Genomic DNA, 21,222 nt, shown 5'->3' on the forward strand with positions numbered 1-21,222 from the left:
GATCGCGACCCCCTGAGACGTGAAAAACACCCAAACCGAGCAACGACCGGGTAACAGTCACGGTTGCACCGCGGCGCGCAGCGCGCCCCCGCTGCCTTCTGCGCACACGTTGCATGTGTGTTTAAAAAAAGGCCGTTTTTAAGGGCTGCGTGAGACTAAACGAACTGCAGGGGGCATCCTCGCCCTTCTTCGCGGAGATCACAACCATTTATCTTACTCTCGTATGCATTGCGAACACACACACACGCGCACTTGCACGCACCCCTCCTTCTGCCAGACTCCCAGGCCAAGCAACGTCGCCATACGGAACATCCTGCCCTCATCCGACAGAGGGGGGAGGAGAGAGGGCGCCCGAGAGTGAGTGTAGAGTGAGAGAGAGAGCGAGAGAGAGAGAGGTCTGGCGTCTCCCGGTAGTAAATCTATCAGAAGCTCAAGTGAAGGAGACAGAGGACAGAAGAGACCTGATACCGGCAGCAGCTCGAAAATCCTTGGATTAAAACAAGCCCCACTAGAAGGACGGATGGTGGCGGGGACGCGCTGCGCGCTCTGAAGTTGGGACACGCTACCGAGACAACGGCAACAGCAGCCGGCCGCCGGAGCAGCTTCTGTGCCCTCCCGCCACCTCCCCCTCTCCCCGACCCCCCTCCCTCCCCCTGCTCTTCCTGAACCCCGTGGAGGCACCGGGACGCCGTGCCCGTGCACCCCGACCATGAAGCTGCCTTGGCTTTTGGCGCTCGCGGCAGTGCTCGCCCACACCGCCACGGTAAGCGCGAGCCTCTAGTTTCCTTTTGTTAACCTGGAGAGCGGTGCTCACAGCCACCGGGGCATTTAGGCTACATGCGTCCGCGTGCATGAGCGCGTGTGCATTGCAGTGAGCTATCATGAACGAGACGGTGGCGGCCGGGGATCGAACCTACTTATCATCCCTTACCGGACGACCGTAACTCCCCGCGAGGGGGGCTGGCGACTCCCGTGCATCCCCCAACCTCCGGTTTTACGCACAGACACACACACACACACACCAGCCTTTGTGTCTCAGTGTCGGGGTTTATTGTGCCCCCCCCCCCCCTTCCCTTCCTAAACCCCTCTGCGAGTCAAGAGGTGCGTGCATGTGTGTGTCTGTAATTAGCGGGTAATCTCTAATTGAGCTTAATTACAGGTCTTTGTGCGGAGCCTCATAGACGAGCCTCTGCTCCACTCCAAGACCGCGGCTTCAACGACTTTAGAACCGAGTAGTCCCGCTGCCGGACGTGTCTGTCTGTGTGTGTGTGCGCGTGTGCGTGCGTGTGTGTGTGTGTGTGTGAGAGAGAGAGAGACGGGGGGTGGGGTTGTTCCAACCTGGAAGGTGCGCACACTCCCGTAACTACCAGATAACGGCGGCCTCACTGTACGGACGCCTCTATCCAACCGGGGGCTTCCCCCCGTTGTGACCGTCGGTGTGTGCCCGCGCGCGCGCGCGTGTGTGTGCGTGTCCGTTAAAAGTGGGTGGGGTAACGCGTACGTTACCGGCGATGCGGTGCGCGAATGCAGGCGCGGGTGGAATGATGTCATCGGGATTCGCGCGAGGGGAGGCTGATTAGGATTACGCGATGCTCCCACCTCCCTCTCCAGACACCTCATCTCCGGAACCATCCGCACCAAGTGCCCCCCCATAGCCACCATCCCCCCATAGCACGCCCACACCTTCCGTTACCGATGACTCCGGATTTGTCCTGTGACGAGGTGGAAGAGGAGGAGGTGGAAGCTCATTGAATCATTGAGAGAAAAGGAAGCGTGCTTAAAAATAGCCCGAATCTATTTTGGAATGTAAATGAACGAGCTGATGAAAGGCTTCTAGTCTGTGTTACTACTGCATGGAGTTTATAGTACTCTTCATGGGACTGCATTGTGTTTAAATCTTCTTTGAATCTGCTTTCATTAATAACCCCCGGAAAACCTAAAAAGTGGACAAATGGCCCAAAACGGCAAAAGTCATCTTAGCTGATATTCCATTTTAACGGTCCAACAAACTTCTAATAATTATGGCCAAATTACAAAACTCATTGGCATGCAGTGAGCACCTGAGGCCACGAAGGCCCCCTCAGGGTCTGGGGCCCAAGGGCACTCGATTACCTCCCCTAATTACCAGAGAGTGGATGGCATCGTCTTCGGTTTGTGTGTGTGTGTGTGTGTGTGCGAGTCGTGCCAACACTTTTCACCACTTTGTGCGTCAGCGGTGACGTCCCAAAACTTTACAGGCCGATAGGTGAGGACAAAATGGTGGATTAGCTCGAAGGCGGTTGACGGCGTCTCGACCCGGTGTTATCACTGGTTCAGGCTCATTGTCTTTGCTTGGGCCAAATATTTGTATTGTCAACATATTGGAGTTCCTTTGTGCTGCTGCAACTTTGATGCTCCACTGGTTTTCAACAGGGATTTTCAACACAAAGCACACACACACACACACACACACACACACACGCAGATTATTACTGTGATCCTTGGCGTCCAGTTGACCTAATCTGTCTCTAAGTGCACAGATAGAGACAGGTGTGACACATATAGAAACATGCACACACTTAAGTGTACCCTGGGTTTGGAGTGCACAGACTGGTAACACACACACACACACACACATGTCAACAGTCAAATAATTGCAAGACTCACCTCAAGCAACCCAAGCCTTGATCGCACACATGACCTGACGCTCACCTGCTGACAGTATCTTTCTTTATAAGCCTCTTGGCTTGAAACCAACTGACTCTTTGTGTGTGTGTGTGTGTCTGTGTGCGTGTGTGTGTTTCCTCTGACGAGTGATGCCCAGTGTCACGTCTCAGAGGGTATTTCCTGTTATCGGTCTTGTGACATAATTTCCGGTGACTATATTTTACATGGGAGACCGATTTTCCCACAGACATCTGTTGTATCCCACAGCCTGTCTGTGTGCGTGTGTGTGCGTTTGATTGTGTATGTGTGTGTGTGTGTGCGCATGCATCCATCTGCCTTCTCGAGAGCGCTGACTGCCCATCTGCCTGTGTGGGCTCAAAACTAGTGAATCTTCACTGCCACAAACTTATTCTCACCCTCGCTTCTTGAAAAGTGTGTGTGTGTGTGTGTGTGTGAGTGTGTGTTTTTGGCGAAAAAGTGCTGTGTTCTTGGGGATCATGTTTAACTCACGGAATGAATCAGTGTTTTGTACATCCGATAGCTGACAAAGCCCCCCATAGAGAGGCGAAGAAAGAGAGAAGGAGCAAGAAAGAGGAAAAAATAGCCCGAGTGCGTCGGATCGGGGGAGAGTGTGGAATGTGAGAGGCAATTTGACACAGGAAGTGGGTACTTCTCACCCTCCCCATACACACACACACACACACACGCAAACTGGCAGGTAGAAACCAGTCGTGTTGTGGGAGAGGCATTTCAGGTGTGTGTGTGATAGCATCGGTGTGGGTGTCACCTTATGGAGGGGAAATAAAAAAGGATCTAAGTTCATTTCCGGAGCTGCATTCAAAAGGCCGGCGTCTGGCAGTGAGCGCGGCCAGAGGGAGAGAATAATGAGGGCCTTTCCTCCACTCGTCTCCTCCCTTTTGTCTATTTGTGTGTGTGTGTGTGTGTGTGTGTGTACACATGCTCCTCACCCATATCTGAAAGCAATTTCTTATCACGTGGCAGATGCGCCGCATTCAACTAAAATGAGTTCTTCCTTCTCACGGAGTGGAGAAAGTTTCAGAGCGGCATTCAGCTCGGAGGGAATGGAATTTCCCATTTGCTGTTAGCCTGATAGCGGCGTGTGGAGACGTAGGAACCCGCCTGCACAATACCTGCTATTTCCGTGCGTCCTCCCTCTGAACCGAGACAACAACGGGAGATCAGAACCTGCCGTAAAAGCTCAGCCTCGAGTAGAAGGTTACACATCAACCCGAGTGGTGATGATGAATCGCAGGCCGTAATTATCGTCCCTGAGGGAGAAAGCACATTATAAACTAAAGCTAGACCTTTTTTTTTATCGTGCTTGGAGAAAAAAAACATGTTTTTATATATATATCGCATTACAGTATTTCTTTATGTTCCCGCCAAGCTGCAGTGTGTTTGCAGAAGGTTCAAAAGGCTCACGCCCGTCTCCCACGCGGTGGAGCCATGCTCGTCACTCCGGCGCTGACATCCCTCCATCGGCTACCGGGGAAGCTCAAAAGTCAACATTAGATTTTAGTCAATATTTGTTTGAGGGGGTCTAAAAACGTTGCACCTATAAACTTCCCTCCTTTCCTCATTAATCATTTGAATTCAGTTAAATATAGCTCCAATTCAAACCGGCTTAAACAGCAAAATGCTGGAGAAACATTGTTGCTTAATGATGTATTAGTCACAGGGGACCATTCCTGCAGAATGTTCATTTTACAGTTTATCTCCATTTAGGGAATAATAAGTTCTGACTTAAGGGTTTCAGAGGCCGTTTCTTTTACTCGTGAAAACGAGTCATTGGGTTTTTGCATCGGTATCTTCACTCAAATAAAGGATCTGAATGCGTTTTACCTGCGGAAACCCCAGGCTGAGTCAGTGTGAATGTCTCACTGCCAGTCACATATTAGAAAGTACCTGTTTTCTTCAATCATTTGCTTTCACAACATTGTGCAACACTGAGCCTCCCTTGTGGAATGTGTCCAAGTCGACCCGCGAATTAGAAACAACGCAGTTACAGCCGGAATTCATCCCAGTGGAAACGTTTGGCTCCTCTCGGCTCGACCAGTAACGCACACACACACACACACACACACACACACACTCAAGTGCCGGCATGCATTGCTCATATATGCACCAATGAACAGTAACATTAAATTCATGATTATTTTACATGGACGCACACACACACACACATAAACAGTGGCGGTACTACTAAATAGTTGTGGTGCTGTGCTGCATTTTTGTTGATTCAGTGAGTCAGAGGGAGACGGAGAACGCTGGAGGTGTTGTAGGTAGGTCAAAAAAGGCTGGAAACACAGCGTAGTGTAGATACTAAACACACACACACACACACACACACACACACACACACAGAGTCTCCCTTGCAGTAATTGGGCAGCGCTGTGCAGACATACTCACATACATATTCTCTGGAGAGGGGGTGTTAGATGAATATAGAGAGAAGAAGACGGAGGGGAGTGTGCAAGGGGTGGGGGTGGGATGGAAAAAAAAAGGGAGGTGTACAAACCACCGGATAATGAGAAGGAAGGAAAGAGTGGAGGAAATAAGATGCTAAGGATGAGAGAGCTAAGGATGGAAAAAGAGTTAGGGATGATGGCGAGGTGAAGTTGCCAGATAGCAGACGGGAGAAGAAGAAGGGAAACGGGTCGAGAGAGGACGGAAGATAGAAGGGGGTGCAGATGGGTGATGGGGATGGACGGAGGAGTACGGAGCCCGGATGGAGGGATGTCGAGTGAGTGTGAGGGTGGGGGGAGGGAGGGAGGCGTGCATGCGCCGCTCATTCCCAGGAGGCCGTGCTCTACCTGCTCTCAGCGCCCGTCGCCATGACAACCAGCATGGCTGCCGGTGTCACGGCTTCATTCGTTACTTTCCCCCCGCTCCGTCCTCTCCGTCACCCCTTTCTCCCTTTTTATTCTGTTTCTCATCACCTCTGTTGCCTCATATCACATTCTCTATTTTTGGACTCTTTTCCTTCATCTTTCGTGCTTCTACTCCCTCCTCTCCTCCTCTCCCGCCCCTCGGTCCCACTACATTAAATTAAAAAGTACGGTGTGTGTGTGTGTTTGTGCTATTACAGGACTCTAAATTAGAGAGCATAAACGCAGTACCGGCTTCCCAAAACCACCAAGCATTCGGAGATTTCTGTGTGTCCGAGCTTTCGCTGTAGACGAAAACCTCAGAAACAGGGCGCCTCTTTTCCACTAACAAACCTGTGTGTGCGCGTGTGTGCGCGTGTGTGCGCGTGTGTGCGCGTGTGTGCGCGTGTGTGTGTGTGTGTGCCGTCCGCTGGGATACCATCGCTGCTGAGACAATGTTATAATCTTTCGCTAGTTTTATTTAATACGGACATTGTTTCTTGTCTCATGAGTGATTCCCTCATTCCTGTCACGTTTCGGTAACGACGGGGTCAATTAGGTTAACAAAGGGCCGGATGGGGCGGGGTCACGCAGAACCGAAACCCAGCGCGGTCCAATGGGACAGCTGGAATGTGCATTTCCTGGCAGGCGGCTGATAAGAGCGGTCCGAGGCCGTGATAAGGACCAATTAGACCCCCAGCGTCTCCATCTCACCTCACACACAGCACACAACTCCCCCCCCCCCCCCGTCTCCCTCTCCCTCTGTTGGCCTGCTTGTTGATGGTCATTCTGTCAGCAACTTTACATTTACTCCCGTTTTGTGACTGGATCTCTTCTAGACTCAATCAATGGTGCAGTTACATGTGATAACTGTTTCCATTAGTGGAGCATTAGTCGTGATTGTTTCGTCAAAGAATTTAAATTGCCAACCATTCTCATCGGCGACTAATTGTTTGTCCCTGATTTAGAAAAAGGCCCCGAGCATTTGAGGTCCTCTGAAGGCTTTTATGATGCTGACCATCACAAAGGCAGTGAACCACTTTGTTTCGCTTTCCTTGTAATTCCCAATTTCTCTCCTCTCATTCGCAGTCAATAATGATGCAAAAATCATTTTCTCCCAGTTCTTTTTTCCTGCTTTGTTTCTTTTTTTGCTGGGTAGCGAATGAATAAAGCATTTCTGTAAATGCACGTTATCCAAGATGCTGTTTTTGATCAGTAGTCCCTGGACAAAAGTCACCTTAACATCACAATATAAGATTAAAAAGACAAAGTGATGCATTATAACTTTGTTAAATACCTTCTATAATATATATCTAGCTTTTAGGAACTTGTTTCCTTGGCTGCGTGTCATCGGAGGAGACATTTTTGACGGCTGCAAACGCCATCGCTGTTCCTCCGGAAGAGCGTCATAGAAAATGGCCTCTTTGGTCACTCAAAGGCCGCTAAGTCTGTTTGCACCTTAATGGTGGCAGAGAGTGCTCGTAAACGAAGACACGGGGGGGGGGGAGAAAGCGAGTGCGTCGCCCCGGGGGGAAGGCCTCTGGGGTGCTGCAGGCGGAGGAGGTAAAGATCAAGTAAAACGGGAACAACGTCGAGCCAAATCTAGATGTAAAAGGATTTTATGCGCGTGAAAATTTGAATGGCTCGTTGGACAGTGAAACGTTTGTGAAAGTGCTTCACTGTCTCCAAAAGTCCACAAAGAAAAGTACAGCGGATCACAGCTAGATGTTAGGAGACGCATGCCTTAATACGATTAGATATATACATGTTTTGTCCAATTTGTCATGGTTTCATCTCTGATCTTGTCAGCGTCACAGTTTCTGTTTTCAAAAACGATCTTCATGTCATCTTTTTCTCCGATATCAAAGAGATTTTATTAGTTGCGATTTACAGAACTCCATTTCTGATGAGCACATTTCATCACAGCTGAAATCAAATGGATTGCAGTTTTACTTTTCATATGTGCCGGTCTTATCTGTGGGCAGCGGCATTTCATCATGATTTTATCAAGACTCACACTGTGACAGAGATCTACTCAGTTGCATACTGATGTAGGCAACCTGCGTGTGTGTGTGTGCGTGTGTGTGCGCGCGCGCGCGCATGTGTGTTTGTGGACTTAAGTGGTCACTGGTTGCTCATTTGATTTTAGGACGGACACAGGAAATGAGTATTTATAGATCCGGCCTTCAAGCTTTCAGTCCGGAGGGATCGTCCTGTGTTGCACAAAGGGAGACTTTTATACACGCGTGTGTGTGTGTGTGTGTGTGTGCGCAGGCAGGGAAGTCGGTGAAGGAGACCGAGGAGGCTGCTTGTGCGAACGAGAAGTACTGTGTGCAGAGAGCATGTGACTGTATGTGTGCGTTTTAATTATTTAGCCCGGCGTCCCGACAGAGGAGTGAACGAGGTCAGGAGCTCATTGCTGCAACGTTTTTCCTCCCTCCGTCAATCCATCTGTACACCCTCCACCCACCAGCCCTCCTCCTTCTCCTCCTATTCCCTCTTTTTCCTCCTCTGTAGCTGCAGAGCTCCTCTTTTTATCTGCCTGTTTTAATAAACAGGAACTTAGTAACAAAAGGCTTCCCACATGTTACTCATGTCCCCTCAATTATGGGCAAGTCATGAGGGAAGAACATCGATCCAATTAAATGCAGACGCTGAAACCCACTGTGCGTGTTTGTATGTGTGTGCGAGTATGTGTGTTTGTGTGGAGTCTCTCAAGTAAACCTTTGAAACCCCGGTACTTTAAAGGGCTCTTTCAAAGGCTTTTGCAGTTTGAACGAGCCATTGAAGCTAATGAGCTGTGTGTGTGTGTGTGTGTGTGTGTGTGTGTGTGTGTGTTTGTGTGTGTGTGAGTTGGTGTGGAGGGGAAAAGGGGACAAGAAGTGTGTGTGTGGTTGGAAGGGAAGGGATTCCGTAATATTGCCTGGTGGTTACAACAAATTCTCTTTCCCATAGGGCCTTACTATAAATGCCTCCACATGCACACACACAGATGCGCACACACACACACACACACACACACACACGTAGGTGATTCATTCTTAATCTTTCCTTCCAACAGTTCAGGATTAGCCCTAATCTTAGCCAGCAGAGACCCAGGTCTGAAAGGCTGACTGACATTGACTGTGTGTGTGTGTGTGTGTGTGTGTGTGTGTGTGTGCGCGTGTGTATTAAGCCGTATGTGTTTCATGATAATTGTCCTCCCATGTTGGACTGAGTGGGTATGATATGACTGAGGTAGATATACGTGGCAGATTGACACTCACTATTGAAACATTAGGAGGAGGAGGGCATGACTTCTTAAGGCTTTAATTCCTTTTCTAAAAATATAAAATCAGGTCAATCACTGCGGTTTTATTTAGTTGGGTTAAACTTTTAAGGCGGTCACTTAACAATTATTTCCACCAATCTATATAATCAATCGGAGGCAATGCAAAATGTTTATAATAATACTAAAAGAAGGAAAAGCAGCAGATAGTCAACATTTAGCAACAACACCAAAAGGAATGAAGAAATTCAACTAGCAAATGTGTAGCATAAATTGACTGAAACAATGATTTGATAATCAAAATAGTTGCAGATTATGTGTTAAAAAGAAAATACACACAGATTCAGTTTTTTTACCAAAGAACTTATAAGGGTTAATAGGCAGACTTTGAGTGTTGATTAACAAGATAAAACAGTTGCATTTCTGCTACACAAAGGTTTACTTCACCAGAAGTTTTTCCTCTCTCCTTCTGTACTTTGCTGCTGCACACCAATTTCCATCGGGACCAAAATAGTTTTGAGGTTCAAGCCTCATGGCCGTCTGGTGGTTAGGAGCCATTCCAAGACCATGATTACAAGGTCACCAGTATGATTCATTTTCTTTTTTTTAAAACTTTTTTTGTTGTTGCATTTTCGATCCCCTCATTTCCTGTAATGCCAAGCCTTGAGGTTCAATACCCAAACCCTCATTTTGTCCAGACATATTTGGCGTAGTAATCACGGAACATGAATTATATCTCAACAATAGGTTTTGGGAAAAAAAAACCCTGATCAAATCAGAAAAGGTTGGTTAGAAAGTGATTTGAGATGGAGTGAGAGAAGATTTGAAGAGAATGGAAGGGGAATGAGGTCACAGGCAATCACAGACAAAAGGGAAAATGAAGGAGAGGTGGCGACAAATGTGCAGCGCACCAATATAAAAAAAAGGAGAAGGAGATTGGATAGAAGAACCAGCAGATGTGGAGAGGCAAGGAGACCAGAGACAGATTATAATTTGTTAATAAGAGAGATAGAGAGAGACACACACACACACACACACACACACACTCTGGTGGTTTAGCAGGCCTGTAAAGAGCTTAGAGCAGCTGAGACAGATTGAACGGGGAGAACAACCTGGACAGGATTACACCAAGCAGAAGAGATGGGAGGGCTGTAAGAGCAAGAGGGTATCATCACCCATATATCTGCCTGTCATCCAGATACACGTTTCCACTCGTTTACTCCCAACTCTGACCGCACCGACACTCAAAAGGCTCCAAAAAAACCCCACTCTTTAATTAAAGCGAGAGGAATTAATGATCACCGGTTGTTATAACAAGTGCTGCGGTGCTAATCTACGTGTTAGGCAACCATTCTCCTGCCATTAGTTTCTTAAATCCGCCTCTTAATTAATTAGTCAGTGAGGAATGTTGCCTGCAGAGGGATGAAGCTCTTTCCTTACTGCTGAAGAACAATCAGAGATGGATGAACACGCTCCCACCTGAAGCTCGGTATAACATTTATTCTTCAGCTGAGGTGATTCAGCGCAGGCTGAGGGAAGATAACGTTGCCTGAATTGCAACAGGGAACTCCTGTTCTGCACATTTAACCCATTCATCATCATTATCTGCTTGCTTTACACCAACCTAAAGCTGACAATTGGTGATTTGAGGGCGTAGCTGCACCGTTGGCGTTGTTTATTGACGAAGCACCACAAACGATGCTACAGCAGGCGTGGCCAGATAGGGTCCGTGAGCGCAGGCTTTTGTTCTAAAAACAACAAGATTTCTCTTGTTGTTCACCAAGAAAGCAAATAATCATCCGTAGCTCCCTGCGTTCATTAGCTGCAAGCAGCTCAACCAAAGAGTGACTTTCCCTGCTCGAATTATTCATTTGAACATTTTAAGAGGCCTGAAGATGAAAAAGTGTCACATATTTTACAAGAGAAAGCCTGGTTTCATCAATAATTCAGGTTGCACGAGAAAAGAAGTCTTAAAAATATAGTGTCTCTCGGGGGAGTGGGAGGGTTAAACATCTTGTGATCCCTTCGGTGGCTCCTGATAACAGGCCGACGCCCTCTTTCTTACACGCTCAAACCGTACATCCGCGGAGACAACATGGCCATTTATTGAAACCGATCTGGACACAGCAAATGTCTCACTGCCTGAAGAGGTTTTCCTGTGGGCTCATGATTCTGACAGTGATTCATTGGGGTTAATCAGTGTCCCGCGATCAACATCCGATCGGGTCACGAGCAATAGGTCTACATGGCCCATTATGACCGAGCAGCATGCGCTGCTCCCGCCTTATCACCAACCGGCCTAATTAGTGTTCGATATCAAGAGCCGTCATGATGCACCAAGAATCAATCGGCGGCCCCTTGGCGCACGCACTCATTGGCTAAATAGCCGTCTGCGAGAGCCAGTCGAACCAATGGGAAGGAGCCAAGAGAGCATCGCAAGGTCAGCTGCTCAGGGTGCCCCTGGAGCAGCAATTTGTTTACCTCCTCTGTGTGTGTTTGTGTGTGTGTGTGTGTGAGAGAGAGAGAAATAGTGGCACGGCATGATAATGATATGCATCATGCCCTGTGCACCCACAGTCGCAAAGGTGCGTCTTTCCATTCCAGATTGAATTACACAGGGCTGATTAGATTTTTCTCCTCTGCATGAGAGACAAAAGCACTTCTCTCTTGCACCTTACCCCCCCCTCCCCTCTTGAGTATTCTCCATTGGCACCTTTTACTCTAGGAAACTCTGCCTTTTGTGCATCGTGCGTCTCCTTGCCACTCCTTTTTTGGGGGGGTTTAACAAGTCGCATGACTGTCATTACCCTGATTACACAAGCTGTAATTATGTGAAGCCGCCTTGTGATTCGCATCAATGTCTGTGTGCAGAAAATGTGATTGCCATTCCCTCTGTGTGCGCGTGTGTGTGTGTGTGTGTGAAATTTGCTTATAAGTGTGCTTTAAGGTCTTCGATTCGGGGCCGAGAAGGGACCATTGATTACCGTTCCTGAGTGTACTCTGAGTGGCCCTCTCTCTCGCTCTGGGCTACACAAAGGCATCATGGTCCGCCGGGCGCTCTCTCTCTCACACGCAGCCACATTTCTGAGCCCCTTTTGAAAAGTTCCTTAGAAACACGAGAAAAGTTCCAACCACAGGCGCCACGCCCTCCCACTGGCACCGCAGAAATAGGCCCATTGAGCTAGGCTGTAATCACACGCAAACACACACACACACACTCACATATAATTCGGCATTCAGCCTCCTTCCTTCTGCTCTCTCTCAGGCACTTCATAGAAGCTGCCACAAAAACACAGTCATGACCCACGAGCCAACCAGCAACATTTCTCCAACCAAACATCGATGTGCGCACACACACACACACTTGCCCTCCCTGTACACCATGGACAAATCGTGTAATACACACCCTCAGAAGCACAAAAGACACGGTGGCGTACTGTGGAGTGTGGGAGCAGCAGTTGTGTCAAGAATCTCAAGGCATTTCTGGCAACAGGACACTGACACACACACACATTCACGGTCTCTCTCTCTCTCTCTAACTCTCTCTCTCTCTCACTTGAAGATGTATGTTTCATAAGGTCATATATAATGGAAGAGGATTCCATGCAGAGAGGCCGTGTGTGCGCGTGTGTGAGTTAGCATTGAGATGGGGTCTTTAATCCTGTTGGATTGTCAGATTAGTGTAACAGCTGGGTCCCACATACAGATATACATCTCTGCCTCTCTCTGCCTGTGTATCACTCCTCCTCCCCTATATACAACCAACAGATGAGTTGATCTACAGCTTTAGTGTGTGTGTGTGTGTGTGTGTGTGTGTGTGTGTGTGTGTGTGTGTGTGTGTGTGTGTGTGTGTGTGTGGGGCGGCCTCACAGCTCCAGTCCATTACACGGTTTGGGCCCAATGTGACACTGCACAGTCATGTGATATCCATTGAGTCTGCGGTGAGTTTCGGTGTCAGCTGCTCGTTCTGGAAGGTTCTGAGACATTACAGGTTAAGCACACAGTATTCATTCATACTGATTATTGATGAGATCTTTGCGATTTTGGATGTTGCTAATTGGGCATCACCTTTGGTTACCGTGGCAATGGCAAGCGTCATTAAATACTACAACAAACACTCCTTGAGCAGCTACATAATCAGAAATACAACAGAAGAGCAGCTGGTGTGTCTGTTTACAGTGCAGCCAAACAAACGCAATTTGTTTGAATTAATCATTCGCTAACTAAACATTTCAATGGCGACCTCATTTCGCGCTGCTCACGATCACAGAAAAATCCCCCGAATTCCGGTTTTATGATGAACAATCCCTGTGTGCCCCAACCTCTGAAACATACACTTTGGCTTTCCTGTGACTCCTTCACAATAAAGGAGCTCCTTGAAAACTGCATTCGCTGCATTCAGATATTACTGCAGACAAGCGGAGTCGATATCGATCCGATGACATTAGATTACATAACACAGGTGTGCATGCACTGTTTCTCGTGAACCCAGAGTGCGTAGGCTAACCGTTTGAATCCCGTGCTTTCAATAAAGAATTCACTACGGACAGGTAAAACCGAAAGAGCAGAATATTGTCCACAAGAGGTCAAAATATCGGCCTGTAAGGGGAAAAAAAGATTCCCCACAAAATCAATGAAGATTTCTATTTGATCAAAGGATTTATTTCAAGCGAACCTTGGTTTCTCAATTTTAGGTTGCATCATGACCTCCATAATTCATTTTATAAAAGCGGGAGGGCAGCAGCCTTCCACCTAGTGAGGATTAATCGTGGGGCTAACGATGAAGCAGATGCAAAAGCCTTTGAGTGATTTAGATGAATGCTGCGCTACGTTTGAAGGTACACTGAACATCGCAATGAAGGGATTTGAGTCTCGTGTTTTGTGCAGACACATATAGATAAATATCAAAACTCTTTCTGCAGGGAAACTGACTTCAATTGCCTTGCACTGATCCAGCTGCGGGCCTTTTCCCCTCCATTCTGCACCTGTTCTATCCACGCAGTTCTCTGACCGAGCCATTCACTGCACCGTATACCATATTTAGCATTTCCGTAGGGTCGTTCATCACTTAGATCTTCTTTGTCCTCCATAACTCAGAGAAGAAAGATAATGTTTGGTAGGGTAATATTAGAGCTTGGATGCTTTTCAGGTTTGGTTTGGTGGAATAATAAACTAAAGCTGATGTAATGACATCCTCCCACAGGTTTTGTTTGTGGAAGTGATATGGCCGGCTTGGCTGCGATGTAGATCAGCCACAGAAGTGCTATCAGGAATACGATCGTCGGGGAAAAAAAACTAAAAATGTTTACAGCTTTTCTCATTCATTGGTCGCAGGGATCACTCTAGTGTGAAAAACTGGGACAAACATGCCGGAGAAGATCAGAATGTGTTTTGGCAGGGGGCTAAATAGCAGTTTCAACCTTCCCACTCAGTGCTCCTTGCAGCAGCATGCCCACAGGCATCTTTTTACTGTTTAATTGAAGTTTTAGATTAAAAAACAACATAAGCACAAATAAATACTATACTTTTATTTTGTTTAATTCCCCAAAATAGTCAAACACTGACACAAAAAAATATTTTTGAATAATCCCCTTAGTTAATACAAGACACCCATAACGTCTTCTTTTAAATGGCTAATCAGTGTAAAATTGCTCAGTGGGTTCCTTCATGCAAACACAAAGGGATGCTGCAGCTGTTACAGTAGAGCATCTCTTAACACTCAATGATTATTTGACTTAGAAATCTGGAGCAGTTTTTACAGGATTTACTGCTGCAATACTCCCTATTTCACAGGAGGAGACATTCATCACAGACATTAACACTATGACAGTAAATTTATGCATTAGGAATAGAGCTGGAAAATGAGTCTGATGGATGCTCAGTGGTTTTGACCCACAGGGGGAGGATTTTTATATATCATTTATTGAATGCAGTCTTCTTGTTTAAAGGCGCAATCCATGGTTTTTTTTAATGCTGCCTAACGACGTCACTGTTAAAAGTTGAGATTAAAATCCTGCTGTGTGGAAATTAAAAACCCTGTGTGTGTGTGTGTGTGTGTGTGTTCCATATGGTGTCATTGACACCTCTGTGCGGCGGCTTTCTGTCCTTTCTATGCTAATCTCTGCTGAAGGTGGCAGGTGTCCTAACCAGGCCATCACCTGGTAACCTACTCACACGCCCCCAAACACACACATAGACACACACACTCACACATTGCACGGCCCTCCATCTCGCTCACATCTCCTTGTCTGCTGGCCATCTGACTGTGAGCGTGTTAGCGTCCTGGCTGGCCGCCATCCAACATCCCCAGCTGGTAGGAGACGGAGAGCAGGGCGGAGAGAGAGGCGAGGTGGAAAAGCAAAAGATGGAGGGAGATTAGAGGTCACTACTGACAGGCCCGGGATGCCACTCAGTGAAAAAAGGTGGGTGTGGAACAGAAAACCGAAAAAAAGGCTGCTTTTTTTCCTCTTTTTTTCCTTCCTGTAAGTGTGCGAGGAGCCGGAGGGCATGTGCCGTGCAGTCTGACCGATTCCAGATGAACGGAGAATTATCAAAGGCCCGTCGCTCTCCCCCTGTTATCAGTGTGGGTCTTCTCTGGAGGGAAGCAGACACATAAACGGCCGTCAATCAGCAGCTGCTTCACGAAGCGTGGGCACCCCACCTGCAGTCACCTAAACTGCAGGGAGGGTTGAAATGAAAGTCCCTTTACCTCCTCCGTCGTAGGGCTCATTCCGTCCGCCGGATGATTATTGTTTTGTAGCCCGAGTTCTCTTGATGTGTTGAAGTTGAAGTGACACACGTTCTTTAGCTCTTTAGCTCAGTCGGGACACCCACATCGAAGTTAAAGCCATTTGTTGCAACAATAACACACCGGATCTTCTCTATGTGAAGAGGCAGTTATGAGCCAGACAGGGAATTGAATGTGTTGAATTGCCTGACTGAACTTCGAGAAACGGTTGTCAGGCCGACATCCGAGGAACAGCAAGATGCTTTATTCATTTGGAAAGAAAATTAAATATTGCCTTACACAGCGGTTATATTCATTGTTTCTGAATTGTATTTTTAGACTGTGGTTTGCTGAGGTGTAGAGAGGAATTACCCTTTTTTTATGGTCGTTATTTCGGTAATGCCACGTGAGAAAACTCTGTCAATGTTGTTCATTCTATGTCTCTTCCCTCTTCTCCTTCGCCCGTGTGGATGCAGTCGATGGGGGCTGGTTTAAGGCGTGCTACTCATAGAAATACAGTGCCACAAAAGCACGGGCAGTATTCAAATTATTCTTTCGAGAGCTCAGAAACGGTGCAGCGGTCGAGAACATTTGCTCCGATTAAAATCTCACATATTAAAAAACACAATTAACGATTATTTCTGTAAAGCGGGGCGGCATTGCGTCTACTGTATCAGGAGCTTAAAATGGTTGTGTGTGTGTGTGTGTGTGTGTGTGTGTTTGTGTGCGCGCCAGGCATTGTGCAGGAGCAGCAGCTTCTCGGGTTACTGAGGAATGCATTTGAAGTCAATCACAATGAAACTCTCTATCTGCCCAGCTTGCCCTGAAGGGATATCTGAACTGAATCAGACCAGTCAGAAAATCAACCCAAAAAGAAAACCATCCTTGGGTTATGGACATCTAACACAAGCTGCCTGCGCCCCTGTGTGTGTATGTGTGTGTGTGAAACCTGGTTTGGTGAATTGTCTATTAACTACCTCTGCCTCCTTTTGCTACTAGACTTCCTGCATCTTAGAATTAGCTGAGCTCGATGCACCCTTTGTTTCTACTGAAAAAACACACCTGGTTCTTTATTCCTCCCACACGGAGTTTGGCAATTGTCATATAATCACACACACACACAGACACACACACACACACACACACAGACTCTCTGTCAGGTTACAGTCTAATGTCAAACACTCACCCTTTCTTCACTCGGATACTAAATTAAAATCTGCAACGATTCAGAGTAGCAAGTTAATATAATTGCAAACCCCAGCCTAGTCAGCACAGGTTTAAGTTCCAACGTGCACAGAACAAAACGAATAGTGCAACGCATGAAGTCAGCTTCAGATCACGTTTCTACATGGGTCACCGCAGAAGTTGCAACCCCCATCAGAGGACACACCTGTGTTGACTTTGTCACAACATGACTTTACTTCACAAACACAGATTTCTGCGTTTTTTCGTCCTTCAATTGGATGTTTCTCCATCTTGTTTTAAAAAAGTATACATAATTATATATATATATATATATCTCACAGCCCAATGCTCCCAGATTGTTTTAAAATGACTCAAACCGGCACCACATGTCTTACAATTGGCATTGCTTCATATGCTGCCAAGAACCAGGATTGCTTTCAATCCGCAGATCCAGTAGAGTACGGCTGTCATCTTACGGTTTCCTTTTATAACAAATGTGAACAAAATGCAGCGGAGTAGGGAAATTGAGGGCAACATACAGGCGTTTTTTTGGCCTCGGGTTACGTGTGCGGTGGAAAGGAGCTCGATCTGTTTCGTTGTGGTTTGTTAGCTGTGCGGCTGAGACAAAATGCAGAGTTTGCCCTATTCGAATCCCCCCGAATCACTTGAAACACACACACAAACACGGGTCTAAGGGGCATTTCTGCGTGCAACACATCCACCACAAAGAACCCGTGATTATATCCATTCCGACACACACACACACTAACTACATGCAGTGACGCACTACTGCCCACTATTGCGTGAGTTCACACTTAAAACATTGTCTCATAAATGAAACATGTAGAGACACAGAGGGTGATTACATATTTCTGGTTAAGGTTGGAGTAAACACAGCCTCTGCAGTTGCAGTATGCCCTGGAGATTGTTGTGTGTACAGGGGACTTGTAAAGCCCCCCACCCCCGATGAGGGCTCGGGGTGTGTGCTTTTTGGGGTTACACCTTACTATGGAGGCTAGCCTCTAGATAAGAAATGTGAATTTAAGATTAAAAGAAAACGGGGCAAGGATGAGGATTTACTGGCACAGGGTTTGCGGATCCAGAGGGGGGGGGGAGACGGAGAGAGGCCGAGGGGGAGGGACAGATCGAGAGAGGGGGGCTGGAGCAGCAGACTGTTTTGATGTTGGTTTTTAGGGTTGTTTATTTTGACGTTACATAACACCTTTCCTTCTGCAGCTGGAGCTCTTGTATGCATGCGAGAGGGTGTGTGCCGATGTGTGCGTGTGTGTGTGTCTGGTAGCTTCTCGTGGGAAGATGGAATTCTCTGTGAAAGGCAAAGGTTGCCAATAGCAACGGTCTTCATTGTGAAACTGATCCTTGGAATACAACACACACACATTGGCACCATGCTTGCACCGAAACGTCTTTTCAGTACTTTTTCGGTTCTTCCTAGGTCGTGATCACCAGGCCTTCACACACACACACACACACACACACACACACTCACACACTCACTTTTTCACAAACAGATTTGCTCCCGAAGCAGGATGCACGCACACTTTCATCCTTCCGCTTTGCGAGGCCCATATCCTCTGTGTGTCGAGGCCCCAAACTACTTCAAGTCAATACCATTTTCATGAGGTACGTATAGCGTTTCAACTCCACCTCACGCTGAGATGTGATGGACGGAGGCTCTCGGGTTTCTAGATTCCATTATGCTTTTATTGGCTTTTAAAGGCATCGGGTTTCCTGTGTCTGGAGCCGGGGAGGAGCCTCTGCCTCTGTGTGTGCACAATTAGCATCACAGTGGCCAGTAAAGACACATCTCTACAGGGCCCCAGGATAGCTTAAGATTGCTGAGGAGATTAGGCTGTTTTTGGTAAATTTGCAGCAGTGGCCTGACTGTTTTCCAACACCTGGGGATAAACTGAGCTTGTTGTTCTCGGCATTGCGACATTGTACCACTTAGCTGTTAAGGGATCTGAATCTGACCACAGAATTCAGTGCTGTATGTTCTGCATGTAAAACCATATTTGGAAATATAACCAAGAACCAGATAAATATACTAGAGTGAAATAAAGTCAAATTGAAATGGCAATATACAAACAAACCCCAAGTGAAAGCATACAGGACAGTAGTTAAACTTGAATGTCAATGTCAATGTGAATGTCAATGACATTCCCATTCAACATCGTGAAAGAGATCTAAGGAGAGAGAAAATGAACATCCGATAAGAATATATCTGCTTGTAAATATTCAAAATAGACCTTTCCCAGTAGCGGTACTTGTGTCTTGTGGGATGCACTGTGGTGTGAAACGTATCTTTGCGCAGCAGTACGGGCGGTGCCCATGGACAGCAGTGTTTATTGAGCCCTCTGTGAGGGGTGAGTGTTAAAGCGCATGTTTCAGCATCATAGGGACGCGGGATCGAGGTCAAGCGAAAGAGAGAGAAAGATGAAAGAGTTCGAGGTCACTCACAACAATCCACGACTCGTCTCTCTTACCTGACCCCGAACGCCGTTGCGCTTTCCTCTCACAGATGCACATGAAAATATGTCCGGATTACGGTGCCAGGGGCGGAGGCTGTGAAATGAGCCGTGGGAGACAGTTTGGCAGTGCGGCTGTGAAGATGCACAGGAGGAGCTTTTCAAAAGGAGTTGGTGAATTGATAATTTACCAATATTGGTCATGGGACATTTAAGCCATTTCTCCCGTGTCACACCGGTTGCATAAAAAGGAGATGAGGACAGTCCGAATGTCTTCAAATCGTGCAAGTACGAATGGGTGCTACCATCACTTTGATCTTGTTCACTGTTTCACTGACATTTAACGATCAACACATTAGTGTAATGAGTTGATGGATTAGTCTTTGGTTTTCGTACTGTTGGTTGAACCAAATAAGACATTTGGCTTTTGTATTAGAGAATTCTACACTATTTCCTAACATTTATATTAGAACAATAAATTGATGAATGAGCAATTAACTGATTCATGAGTATATGTGTTTGAACGCTGTTCCATACTCCATTCCATACTCTACTCCATACTCTGCTACTTTGCAGGCCGAGCATCACTGTAAGCAGCGACTGAATGAAACCCCTCTTTCCTTAAAAGCTTTGATGTTCCTCTGCCAAAATCCCAGCTTTAGATGAACTCATTAAATATGCTCCTCTATGGAGCCTAGGACGGACAGATGTTACCCTGTCCTCCATAAAGCTCCCTTCACCACCCGCGTGTGCGTCTGCGAGTGCGTGTAATCTGCCAAAGTGGTTTCTCTATTCAAATCAAATAACAAACGGCCCAGTTTTTCATGACAAATAACTCTTAATCTCTGTGATCTGTGTTTCTCCCAGGGACAGACCCGGTCCCAGTCTATCGATGACGAAGGCTCAGCGGGAGACGAGTTCTACGACGACGAGGACCTCTACTCGGGCTCCGGCTCTGGCTGTAAGTGTGTATTTGTGTGTGTGTGTGTGTGAGTGTGTTTGTTGAGGTCGCACACTCACACCCTGCTTTATTCAAACTCGACAGCTGCTGGGTTTCAATCTGCTGACCCCAAAGTCCCAACCCCCCACACCCGCGCAGTGTCTGTGAGTTATGGCCGCTCATGTCGCCCCCCCCCCCCTCCCCGCTCACGTGCGCGGAGGCCACGCGCGCACACATACACACAACGTCGAGTTTCGGTGCAGATTTATTGCGCCTTTAAACACAGGCACAGCCTCACCAACGAACCGCGACCCGGGGCTGAAGTTTCCCTACATCTTATTTGCTCTAATGAGATTACAGTCCACACAGATTAGGCAGTTGTGTGCACCTATTTGCGAGCGCATGTCTGCGTTTGAGTGAGCTGCCTCGCTGCGCGTGTAGGAATTACCTACTTAAAGCGTAAATCTCGTTGGTGTAGCTCAGTCTGACTTTATGATCTGCCGGGTGAATCCCGAGCATTGGCTCTTCTCATTGAGCGTTTACCCGGGTTAAGGCTAGTGGCGAGCGCACTCGATATAAACTAGAAAAATGCAATCAGTTGAGTGCAGATCTATGCCAGCTGCGTCTTCAACTACCGCAGTGACGTTTGAGTGAATGAACCAAAAGCCCCATTTACCCCCCCCCTGAGAGACCTTTGGGTTGTGACTCACAATGGGCGCTCAGTTTAATCTATGCAGACGATTGCATTGGCTCTGTGTGGCTAAAACTGAATTAGCCCTGTTAGCTCTGTTAACCTCACACACCGAAGGAAAAAACAGTTCACTTTGTTCTTTGCCAAGAATTATAGATATATACATACATGCATTCATGAAATTGTTTTACCTATGCCAATCGAGAGAAGGAGAATTCATAAGCCGTAGAGGGAGAGAATGGTGCAAACTGAAGCAGTGGTTTTTCACAGCCCCCACCAGCAAGATAAGAAGGAGCCAAGAGTTAGAAGTCAATAAAGGTATAAAACACTAAAGATTTTCAGAGAGTGTGAATCACTGAACTACGACACGCCTTAAGAATACAGTAATAAA

General features: G+C 47.0%; 1 protein-coding gene across 1 annotated transcript in view; it reads left to right on the plus strand.

Annotated features, from left to right (window-relative positions):
• The first annotated feature begins 93 nt into the window (after window positions 1-93).
• The window catches only part of sdc3 (syndecan 3), a 28,775-nt gene continuing 7,646 nt past the window's right edge, over window positions 94-21,222 (plus strand). Inside the window, exons 1-2 of the mRNA XM_037474343.2 lie at window positions 94-763; window positions 20,068-20,161. Coding sequence (XP_037330240.2) covers window positions 710-763; window positions 20,068-20,161 — 148 coding nt within the window. The 5' untranslated portion in view covers window positions 94-709. The remainder of the gene's footprint in view (window positions 764-20,067; window positions 20,162-21,222) is intronic.

This window comes from Pungitius pungitius, chromosome 17 (genome assembly GCF_949316345.1).
Source record: "Pungitius pungitius chromosome 17, fPunPun2.1, whole genome shotgun sequence".
NCBI lineage: Eukaryota > Metazoa > Chordata > Actinopteri > Perciformes > Gasterosteidae > Pungitius > Pungitius pungitius.